This window comes from Furipterus horrens, unplaced genomic scaffold (assembly GCF_987537825.1).
Source record: "Furipterus horrens unplaced genomic scaffold, mFurHor1.1.pri manual_scaffold_4, whole genome shotgun sequence".
Taxonomy (NCBI): domain Eukaryota; kingdom Metazoa; phylum Chordata; class Mammalia; order Chiroptera; family Furipteridae; genus Furipterus; species Furipterus horrens.
The window spans coordinates 2,087,717-2,099,732 of record NW_028327174.1 but is presented as its reverse complement, the minus strand read 5'-3'; the positions used below and the strand labels follow the sequence as shown (position 1 = coordinate 2,099,732).

Below are 12,016 nucleotides of genomic sequence, written 5' to 3'. Positions count from 1 at the left end.
CCTCACCCCCTGAGTGACCAAGTCTGGCTCCATCCCAGAACTAACCTCAGAGCTGCCTTCAGAGAGGGGCACGGCCAGAGGTTGGCAGATGCAGGTATTTGGCATTTCCCTCCAAGCCCGGTGAAACAGGTTTCATTTGTGCTAATGAATAGCTTGAAGGCAGCCTTATTGGGAATCACAAACTGGAATGTTCAGTCACAGGGAAGTAAAGTATTTCACAAGCTCCTTAGGTCCGTGAACAAACCAAACTGCTTTTTTACCGAGTCCTTTGATTCTTAGTGAATTCCCCGATTAAATAGGCGGCTGCAAGCAAACGCTGTCAGACTGGAGAAGGCGCCCCCATGCCGGGCGGCCCCAGAGGCCGGGCCAACTCTGGGTCACGAGGGGGAGAGCAAAGGACCCTTTCCCTTTGACTGTCTGCCCTGGACGTGGTTAGTAAGTGTAGCCCAGAACTGGAGTCACCAGAAATTCTGGTCTCTTTCAGAGCTTTCTAGATCTTTCTAGATCTTTCTGAGACCTTCTCTCTCCTTTGGATTTTCATAATTTAAAGCAAATTAAAAGTCATCTTTACTCTTAACCACTCTTGTTGAATATTAATCTGATTCCCCTTGTGGACGACCCACTGAGGTCCCCCCATATTAGAAGGAGCCCCGTCACGCTCGGCCAGGGCCGGTGACATCTGGGCAGCTGGTTCCTCTCGGAGAACCTGACTTTTGGTCTTAAGGAGATAAATGATAGACCGGCAGTCTCGGATTGGGCTTCAGTGTATCAGAAAAAGAGGGTTCGGTGTCTTGTTAGGGTGGGTGCCTGTTACCACCACATACCTGCAACCATCACGTCCAGGTGTGTCGCTTGCTGCCTGTGCGGCATGGCCTGCTCCGAGCCGGGCTCCCTTCCGCCATGTCCCCTCCACGTTGGAGGCATGGCCCTCCTGCTGTCCCCACTCGGAGGTCCGAGCTCCCGCCGCAGGCCCAGCCCCTGGTTTCCCCTCTGTGCTCAGTCCAGAGGGGCTGATGGGCGGGACGCCACCGCCACTGCCGGAGTCTCTGCCCAGAGCCCTGGTGGTCACCGCAGTGACATTGGAGACCACAGCCTGCACCTTTAACGTGGTTCGGAAAGCAGTTCAGTCTCTTGGTGGGAAATTATTGTGGAGACCAAGCTTGTCCTGAGCGATTCACCTTGACGTGTGCTCCGTGACCTAGTACTCAGGGCTTTCCTCACACGTTCGGGCCCGGGACGACATGGCGGCCCTCGCCGAAGCGCTGTGATGCTGGAGTGAGGCCGGGAGGCGGAGGCGGTTTCTCAGTACCCGGACGTGCGGCCGGGAGGTTTGGAGAACACGGGTCTAACGTTAACGGAGCTGCAGGCGCACCAGCCTCCCAGGCGCGCAGTGTCAGGCGGACGGCCATGCACCTGCCTCGGCTGTAAACAGAGTTGTTCACCCGGCTTGCACCTGGGGGACGGGTTTGACCACGGAGCAAGATGGGGCTGCTGTGCCGTCAGCAGGGCTGGCCCCTTCCCCGCCAGCCCCGGAGAAGCTGCCTGCAGGGCCTGCTAGGCAGGGGTACACGCTCCTGAACTGTGGCCCAGACGTGGCCCCGGGCGGGGCACTCCTGCTTGGGAAGCGGGCTGTGAGCTGCTCCAGCGGGCAGCCGACGTGACCCTTGCGGAGGCCACGGCTTTGCCCCCTGAGAACCACTGCTGTGGCCTGGGCATCGGCTGGAGCAGAGACCCGTGGTTGATCCGGAACCCGCTAGGGCGCCAGGTGGACCAGGAGGGGCACACGGAGGGGTTCGGGGACAAGGGACCGAGCCAGGGTCTCGGGAGGAAGGGAGCTGCTGGGAAGCACTGTGGGTTCGGTCGCTTTAGGGGAAGGGGTTTGGCGGAGGGAGGCGGGGGGGGGGCTGAGGACCAGGCATCTGTTTCCACCAGGATGCGGCTGGTGTGGGCCCCTGAGACCCCAAATGCTGGGCGCAATGTGAGCGGGGCCCTTCGTTGTCAGGTTGGAGGTTGCCAGGGCACTTGCTGCCCCTTGATTTCAGGGTGACAGGGACAGAAACATCACAGGGAACTGGGGGAACACAGCTTCCAAAAGACCTGCGTCCCACACACAGTGCCTTAAGAAAGGCAACGAGCTGATCAGTGGGTGGTGTCAGGAACGTCACCTTTTTGACAAAGCAGCATACAGATGAGACCGAGGAGCTTTGAAGTCAGTGCCGCTCCTGCGACGGACACTCACACTCATGCGCATCTGTGCGTGCACACACTTGTGAACTCCCACGTACACTCAGACACACATGCACGCACACAAATGCACTCACACTCATGCGCACCTGTGCATGCACACACTTGTGAACTCCCATGTACACTCACTCACATGCATGCACACAAACGCACACACTCATTCACACCTGTGTGTGCACACACTTGTGAACTCCCACATACACTCAGACACACATGCACGCACACAAACGCACACACATTCACCTGTGTGTGCACACACTTGTGAACTCCCACGTACAGACACACACATGCACGCACACAAACGCACACACTCATTCACCTGTGCGTGCACACACTTGTGAACTCCCACGTACACTCACACACATGCACGCACACAAACGCACACTCATTCACACCTGTGCGTTCACACACTTGTGAACTCCCATGTATACTCAGACACACACATGCACGCACACAAACACTCACACTCATGTGCACCTGTGCATGCACACACTTGTGAACTCCCACGTACACTCAGACACATGCACGCACACAAACGCACTCACATGCGCACCTGTGCATGCACACACTTGTGAACTCCCACGTACACTCAGACACACATGCATGCACACAAACGCACATTCACACCTGTGTGTGAACACACTTGTGAACTCCCACATACACTCAGACACACATGCACGCACACAAACGCACACTCATTCACACCTGTGCGTTCACACACTTGTGAACTCCCATGTATAATCAGACACACACATGCACGCACACACTCACACTCATGCGCACCTGTGCATGCACACACTTGTGAACTCCCACGTACACTCAGACACACATGCATGCACACAAACGCACATTCATACCTGTGTGTGAACACACTTGTGAACTCCCATGTACACTCAGACACATGCACGCACACAAACGCACTCACATGCGCACCTGTGCATGCACACACTTGTGAACTCCCACGTACACTCAGACACACATGCACGCACACAAACGCACACACATTCACACCTGTGTGTGCACACACTTGTGAACTCACACACACACATTCATGGACTCCCGTGCACCCTCAAACATGTACACTCATGAGCTCATATGTGCACGCTTGCACATGCGCGCTTGCACACTCACGCTCAGTCTTAGCTGCCTCTGGTCTAAACAGCCCATCTCTGAAAAACAGGTGCGGGCACTAGTTAAAAAAGCAACAACTCTAGCGCCACTTAGACGTCAGCAACTCAGAACACAAGGTGGCAGCTAAGCAGTCCGGCTGCTTTTTAAATCTAACAGACATGCCAAGAGTGTATTCAGGTCAGACGAAGCAGACAGCATATGTTCATGTCAAGAGTTCCCATGCTACTCAAAGTTGTGGGCAACTGTCTTTAGGGCCTTTGAATATCTTCAGTCATGGAAAATGTTTATCCTTGAGAAGGTCACTGGATTTTAGATAGAACCGTGAGTCCCTGGTGGCCAGCCTGGAACGCAGACCGAGTTACACAGGCAAGTGTCTCGTCTGAAAAAAAGAAAGTGAAGCAAGGAGACTGATTTTTGACATGTGGCCGAGAACAGGTTCTAAAACTGGCTGCAGAAGAGGGGTTCCAACCTTATCCTCAGTATTTCAGAGTCTCTGGGACGAGCACCCCGCCGCACGTGGGGTTTGCTGCCAGCGTTTGGTTGGAATATGATGCACACACTGCATAGGTTGTCCTTAGATTGAAAACAGACTTCATACTTAATACTGTTTCTAGATGTGTACAGTAAAACCTAACCAAACGCTCATTAAATTATTCATCCCAGGCAATTCTACCAGCGATTCACAAATTTTTCCTAAGAGATGGTGCTAACATTTCCTAGAAAGTGCTGTTGAAATGGATTTTGGAGCTGGGCGGCCATAATCGCATCACGCACAGGGCAGCACTGGGGGTCAGCGCGGTAGTGACGCGTCAGCCGGGAGCCTGCTGGCCATGGCGTGGGGTGGCGTCGGGGGCCGCGGGGCAGCTTTCAGCCTTGAGCTGTGTGAACTCCTTAGAGCATGTGTGACTTATTCGTTTGACATGACCACCTATAATGTCAGATGGATTCGTATTCAGACCTGAGTAGAAAAGGCACAGGCCAAAGTAAACCATTAGCGGCATGGGTTGCTTAAACAGTCGTATTAAGAATGTTTACCGGTAATGTTTTGCCAGTTCTCAGCTGCTGAAGCTACAGTTTCTCCAGCTTGAATAAGCACTGGCTTATTAATGTTACCGCTTGTTTTGAATTCAGATGGTTTCCAAATTTGCCAGTTAATGAGGCTGCCTTCTAAAATCCACGTGGTCATTTTAGAAAAACGAAATATTTGTTACCATTTAAGCGCCGCCCCCCCTTTAAGAGAGTGTTTCCCATAAAACTCACCGGGGGCAGCTCCCTGGGCGTGCGTTCCATTTTGGAGGCCCGCGCTGGGGTGGCACGCTAAGCTGTCACTGTCTTAAGGTTCCTAATCATTTCTGAATGAAGGGCCCCATTTTCATTTTGCACGGGGCCCCGTGCCAGTCCTGTGACAGGCTACCGAGAAAAAGAAGCATTCCGTCACCAAACCTGCTGGGGCCCTACCCTGGGGTGGGAGATTCCCAGCCCACACACATGTGACAGCCTGTGGGAGGCCCTGCCTCCTTTAACTCACTGTCCAATTGTTTTCGTCATGGAGCTCCTTTTTAAAAAACATCTCCCACCTCCCTCCCTGCTAAATGCACTTCAAAATGACAGGGATTTGAGTCACATCAGAGCGGCTTCACAGTCTGTGTTTGGAAATCGAGGGAGGCTGCCGTCTGTCCTTCACAAATGCTCCTCTCGTCCATCCTGTACAGGGTGGCACCTTCAGTCTGGGCTCAGCCTCCTGTGGAGCAGAGCTGCCCTTTCTGGGAACACTGGGGATCTGGCTGCTTATGCGGTCATTGCAGACGCTGGGGGACTGGTCTCCCTCCTTCACTCTTGAGATACTTAGGAGTCCGGCTTCAAATTTGGTTTCAGAACGTTTTCACCCATGTGTAGTAATTTTTAAAACATCCCCTTGCTCCGGAGGTGGAATCAGGTTATTTCTTGCCCGGTACTGTACTGCACATTCTGGTTCGGTTTAAACATGTCCAAGGCAGCCCATCGGACGGTGCCGGCACACCCGCTGCCGCTCTGCCCGCCCGGGGCCGCCCACGGGTGCCTGCAGGTGGTGTGTGCTGGTTTCTCAGACGCTCTTGTGAACCTGGACGCCCAGGTGCGTCGTGGCGACGTGTCATGGGCTGCCTACGGACTGTGTTTATGGACGGCAGCGGACAGTGCCTTGTCCCAGCTCTGCACACGCACCGGCCTCGGTCGTGGCCGGCAGTGTGTTTGGGCCGTCCTCCTGAGCGCCGCCATCCGGGTGGGCACTTCTGGGCGTGCAGGCGTTAAATCCTGCCGCCATCTCTTCTGTCCTCCACTTGGTCTCTCCGAAGTGCAGGGCAGCGGGTTTCGGAGCGAAGGGCACGGGGCGCGTGCTGCCACGGGGCTTGTCCCTTGATGCAGAGCTGGGAGCTCAGATGCGAGGGTCTCAGTCTCGGGCGCAGGCAGATCGGCGCTCTCCGAGGCGCGCGCAGGCTGTTCCCAGACAGCGAGGCTTCAACAGCCGCTGCTTGCTCCGTTCCCAGCCAGGCCGGCTCTCCGAGGTGTAGACTCCCAGGCCGAACTGACGTGTTCAGCGGTCAGTGTTAGACAGACAGCTGTATAAAGCTCATGCAATGGCGACATTAAGAATGCGTATAACAGAGGCGACTACAGGGGTACTTAGGAGTTCAGAGAATGTCATACAATAGTAAAAGCGCTTTGTTAACATCCGCTGGGTTGGCTTTATTGCCCCAAATCAGTGCTTTGCTCTCCTCGCAGGAAACCCCACACCCACCGCCACGTGGCCCCTGTTGGTGTCTGACCTGTTTCTGTTGGGGTCTCCCAGTCCCCCCGGAACGTGCAGGTCCTTTAGGACGAGGACTGTGTTTCGTACGCACGTCGATTCTCCCCAGGTCACCTGGTCGGACGCAGCGGCTACTCGCCGGTCCCTTGATTATAAGGAGGACAGCTAATCACTCACGCCCACGCCTTCCTTTGCAGCCTTTCGTCATCCACGACATGGAGACCTTGTGCATGGCCGAGAAGACGCTGGTGGCCAAGTTGGTGGCCAACGGCATCCAGAACAAGGAGGCGGAAGTCCGCATCTTCCACTGCTGCCAGTGCACGTCCGTGGAGACCGTCACGGAGCTCACGGAATTCGCCAAGTCCATCCCCGGCTTCGCGAACTTGGACTTGAACGACCAGGTCACTCTGCTGAAATACGGGGTGTATGAGGCCATATTCGCCATGCTGTCTTCTGTGATGAACAAAGACGGGATGCTGGTCGCGTACGGGAATGGGTTTATTACGCGCGAGTTCCTGAAGAGCCTCCGGAAACCGTTCTGCGACATCATGGAGCCCAAGTTCGACTTCGCCATGAAGTTCAACGCGCTGGAGCTGGACGACAGCGACCTTGCCCTTTTCGTGGCCGCTATCATTTGCTGTGGAGGTGAGTTCCCGGCCTCATCGCTGGGGCCGTGCGGCTTCCAGACTCCTGTCGCGAAGAGCCGGCAGCAGCGGATCCGGCGGGGGCGGGGGCGGGGTCTGAGCCACCGCCCGGGAGCCCAGTGAGGCTCACACCGGCAGCGTATCACGTACTGTTAGGTACCAACACGTACGGCACGCTGTGTTTTATTGATGTTATGGTATGTAAACATTTATAACGAGAATATAACAGTGACATCAAGCAGTGTGTCAGGTATCATGGGTAACCATGTCATAGAACGTATGGTGTATAATATGATACAGCCACGAGCCAGCAGTGGGCCCCGTATATGAGAGCGGTCCCCTAAGGTTGCAACGTGTCGGGGAGCCTTGCTGAGAAATCACCAGAGACCATCCTAGGGGGTACGGGGTGGAGAGAAGAGGAAACTCGCGGACCAAGGAGCAAGGGAAGCTGGGGGGCGGGGGGTGACTCCCACCCCACCTCATGGGGGAGGGGGAGAAAGCGGAGTGGAGACTCCCGGTCGCCCAGAGGAGCCTGTAGGAGGCACGTGGCCATGTGTCTGCAGGCCCCACGTCCACACTTCGCCAAGCGCGGTGCGGGCAGGGCGAGTTTACCCATCAACACGTTCGGCAGGTTATTTACATCCCCCTGCTCCCCCCCACCAGGCCAGTCAGTGTATCAGGCTGGGACCCTCAGCGTTCCTCCTGGGATGCGCAAAGTCCATTTTTATTTCCCATGGGTGAGGCCCGGTCCGGGTCCATTTGCATGTGGCTCATTTGCATGAGGTTCATTTGCATACATCCAGAGTCCGCGCAGGTAGTCCAGCCGCCCTGTTCTGACATAACGGGGCGCAAAGTGCGCACCGCCTGGTGGGGCCGCAGCAGCACGGCCGAGCGCAGCAGCCGCGGGGAACGGCCTCCGGCGCGACAGCGGGACCCGCGCGGCGCACACGGGGGCACCCGCCCACGCCGCCGAGAACCGGCGATGTCACTTGGGCGCGCGGCCGCCGCGCTGCGCTCCCTGCCGTCACTTGGAGCGTCCTCCCTCTGCGCCCCAACCAAAGCGGGCCGCCGCCCAGAGGCCCTGCGCCCCGGCGGCCCCCACGTGTCAGGCTCCCGTGGCCCCCGATGGCGCCGCCTCCTCTGTGCCCGACGGCGTCTCAGTGACTGTCCCGCAGGCGGGGGGGCGGGGAGGGGGGCGCGGTAGGCGGGGCCGCCCAGGGGCGCCCCAGTGCTCGGTGGGGGTCGCACGGGGTGAACCGCCGGAGGACGCGCTGTTGGCGCCCCGGCAGAAAGTGTAACACCGCGACGCGCGCGTGACCTGTCACTGCCCCCTGGACGCGCGAGGCCTGCGCTGTGGGAGCTGAGCTGTTTACGTGTATGTAGTGTGATCAGTTTCATACAGGAAGTTACAGAACCCTGTGTCGATCCGATACAGAAAGGTGTCTGGTGAGCTGTGTAGTAAACCTCATGATGAGGTGGGGCTTCACTTTATGTTTTTAATTCCTATTTTAAAGTTTAAAAATTACAGTTGACCCTTGAACAACATGAATTTGAACTGCATGGGTCCACTTATATTTGGATTTTTTCAATAAATATACAGTTGACCTTCCATGTCCCCAGGTTTTATATCCATGGATTCAAACAACCATGGATCAAAAACAGTATTTTTTAAAATTTTTATTGAATTTATTGAGGTGACACTGGTTAATAAAATCATGCAGGTTGAAACCCGCGTTTTCAGTCCCTGGTTGGGAATCCGCGGCTGAGGAGGGCCAACGCGTGCACTGGCCGGGGTTCATATGCGGGCCTAGAGCATTTGTGGGTTCTGGTGTGCACAGGGGTCCCGGAACCGCCCCCTGCAGATACCCAGAGACTGCTGTTTAGTCGGGAGGGAGTCGAAAGTTAGCCGTGTACTTCCAACGGCATAGGGGTCAGCACTCCGAACCCCTGCATTGTTCAAAGGTAAACTATGTATTTACAACCAAAAGAAGGAAAGAAAGAAAAGCCTATATCACAGGCGACACTTTTGAAAACTATAGTAGCGGAGGGGTGGGTACTCTCTAGACCAAGGGCAGACACCCTGGTGCCCGCAGCCCGGCTCCCCCAGGGAGGGCCCCTGGTGGGGACGCAGGCCCGGCCTGCGGCGACACTCCAGCCCCGGGTCTCGGCGTCCTTTCCTGCCGGTACCTGTCCCCCATCTGTCGCTCTGCTTCCTTTCACCTGGTTCACTCGGGAGGCACCTGTCACAACAGTGCCTTCTCCCACGAAACCCTGGGCTCACACAGTCCCTGTTCTGGAGTATCAGTGGAAAGCTCGAACCCGACCATCCAGCTTGGACTCAGGAGGAAGAATTTCACCTCCCGTATTATGCAGAATTGGTTGTGGTAACCATCATCCGAACGTCTACTTTCCCTCCTGTTGGGGGCTGTCCACCTGACAGGTGGGAACCGGGCAGACGCGGATGGGGAGGGCCACGCCGTGAGGTCCCGTCCGCCCACGGCCGTGTGGAGGTTGAGGAATGAGTGCCCGCCCCATCTGCCCCATTAGCGGACTGACTCTGGAAACACCTGGTCCTCTCCGGCCGGGCCCCCCGGGTCTGCAGCCCCGGAGCGTCGGGTGGGAAAGGTCGGGTGCAGCGAGGACACCGCCTGCTCAGGCTGGGCCTTCCCGGGAGGGTGGCCGACTCAGCCGTGTCTTCTCTCCTTTGGGGACAGACCGCCCGGGCCTGCTCAACGTCGGGCAGATCGAGAGGATGCAGGAGGGGATCGTGCACGTGCTGAGGCTTCACCTGCAGAGCAACCACCCAGACGACGCCTTCCTCTTCCCGAAGCTGCTGCAGAAGATGGCGGACCTCCGGCAGCTGGTCACTGAGCACGCGCAGCTGGTGCAGGTCATCAAGAGGACGGAGTCGGACGCCGCGCTGCACCCACTGCTGCAGGAGATCTACCGCGACATGTACTGAGCGCTCGCGGACTTCCGAAGGTGGCGGCGCTGCCGAGGGGACGCGGGGCCGAGCCCACTCCGCCGGACGTCCCCGCGGAACCCTCGAGGACGTCGTGCATACGCGCGAGGTAACCGCCACCCCATTCCACCCACCTTCCTTTCTACCGGTGCTTCTGAGAGCCTGCGGAGCTGGGGCCTGGAGAACCCGCAGGGGGCCGCTCAGCCGTCTGGTGCCAGCCAGACTTCTTTGAGTCCCAGCCGTGGTTTACCGCAGACTTCCCTGGCTTCCCCCGGTGCCGCTGTGGGCTGCTGGGCTCCTTTACCATTTTGAAACTAACCAGCACTTTTTAACTTTTGTACCCCTATATATCTAGGTGTAACCCAAAGGCTAGGCATTTTAAAAGCAAAGTATTTATTCAGAAGACTACATTCTGTTTCCTGAATCTGAGGCGAGGCAACGTGCTATTTTTTTTTAATCACAGAATTTGGAATTTCTAAGAAGTATTTGATAAGCTACCACAGCGCAGCCACTGTGTTGCCGGTTCCCCGTGTGCACGGCTGTAGCTGGACCGCGGAGAAGCCTGTCTCCAGGCTCATGCAGAAGGTCCCGGGGGATCACGTCCCGGCCGCGCTGCTCTCTGGCTCACGGCCCGGGTGATGCTGGCATCGGTGGGCAGGGTGGTGACGAACTCTGAGGTCCCTGGGCGTCCCAGCCCTCCCGCCCGGACCCTTCAAGCTGAACCGCCCCCGCTGGGCCGCTTGGGGGCCATGGCGTGTTCTCAGGGCAGCTGGACGCGCCACCTGTGCGTGTTCCTGGTGCCCCACGTGTCAAGGCAGCTCCTGCGTCTTCCCGTGCTGCTTCTGAAAACACGCAGCTTTATTCTCGTAACGCTTGGTGGTATAGCTGTTCCGGGCATGGAGAAGAGGAGGCGAGGGTGATTATATAGTTGGGGGGGTCACCTGGGGAGGGATGGGGCTCAAGGTCCTGTAAAAGGTGGTTCCACTTAGTCTCAGGATCCACGGCAGGCTGGTGGTTTTTACAAAGCTGGAGAGTAAGTGTCCTTTTCCAGCCACGCGTGTAAGGGGGTTTTTTCCGACACCTAAATGCCTGCCTCAGCCTCAAAGGTCAACTTCTCAGCCTCCAGCCGCTAGAAACTCCTGCTGCTTGTGTCTGGAGCGCGGGGACCTGGGAGCACTGTCTTCTCCTGTCACCACAGTAGATCCGTTGTCCCTACGGACACTTCAGCAGCCCGCCTGCCAGTGCCGTCACAGGGGCCCCGGACACCTCGCCCACAGCCGCCCCCACCCGGCAGTGCCCTTGACGCCCCTCCCCCACTGTCCTTATAAGACCTGGTTCCGATGAGAAAAAAGGTGGAAGTGACCACCAGGACAGGCTCTACACAACCCACACACAGTCTGCTATTTTTGGAGACCCCCTCAAAGCATCTGCTGGAAGCAAATAAGTGTTACCGCGTGGGAGTCCCGGTCATCCTGGTCAGGAAGGCGCTGCGCTCCGGGGCCGGGGAGTGTCCCTTCAGCGTTCTTTCCTGGAAGGGGACCCGCACGGAGGAGGCTGGAGGGCGGCGGCGGCCAAGGTCACGGGCTTGGGGGCTGGATTCCTGCGCTGTCCCCATGGACCACGGCCTCGGAAAGTGAGCCTCAGACACGGCGCCGGTTCTGTGTGGACTTTCGTAAAACCCTGAGTGACCCCGCGTCACATCGAGCTGCCAGAAGGCACAGGCGGTACGTTAAGCAGCGTGACCGAGTGTGGGTTCTCTCAGGACCTGGTTACGCGACTAGCTGTGTCCCCCGCGAAGCCACCGATGCGACCACTAGACCTCAGCTTGACAGTCACTTGACACTCATGTTTATCAGGAAGAAAAATCACATATTCCTGTTCCCTTTAAATAAGTCACTAACTGCCACTCGGAATGTTCTGGGCCAGCTCATTGGGTTTCCCAGAGTGCCTGTGGTCAAACACCAGTGCTCCGCCCGGCTCCGTACACTGGGGCGTTTCCAGTGGGGCCCCGGGAGCGGCGCCTGCCCACTGGGTGTCCGTAAACATCAGCACGAAGGACAATGGCAGCGTTCTGATCGCCTTAAGAAGTGTCCCAGCACGAGCACAAAGCCCCCCTCTGGGCGCATGCACCCCGTGACTGTGCCTCAGCCCGTGTGCTCACACCCGCTTCTTCGTGTCCTGACTTGCAGTCGCAGAGAGCGCCAAACCCCTCAGAGGCCACACAGATTGCAAACAGCCTCGGTCCTGAGC

At 57.2% G+C, this 12,016-nt stretch overlaps 1 protein-coding gene across 1 annotated transcript in view; it reads left to right on the top strand.

Annotated features, from left to right (window-relative positions):
• Positions 1–11,742, top strand: part of PPARA (peroxisome proliferator activated receptor alpha) — a 48,911-nt gene extending 37,169 nt beyond the window's left edge. Inside the window, exons 8-9 of the mRNA XM_090272258.1 lie at positions 6,358–6,805; positions 9,519–11,742. Coding sequence (XP_090128384.1) covers positions 6,358–6,805; positions 9,519–9,766 — 696 coding nt within the window. The 3' untranslated portion in view covers positions 9,767–11,742. The remainder of the gene's footprint in view (positions 1–6,357; positions 6,806–9,518) is intronic.
• Positions 11,743–12,016: the final 274 nt, after the last annotated feature.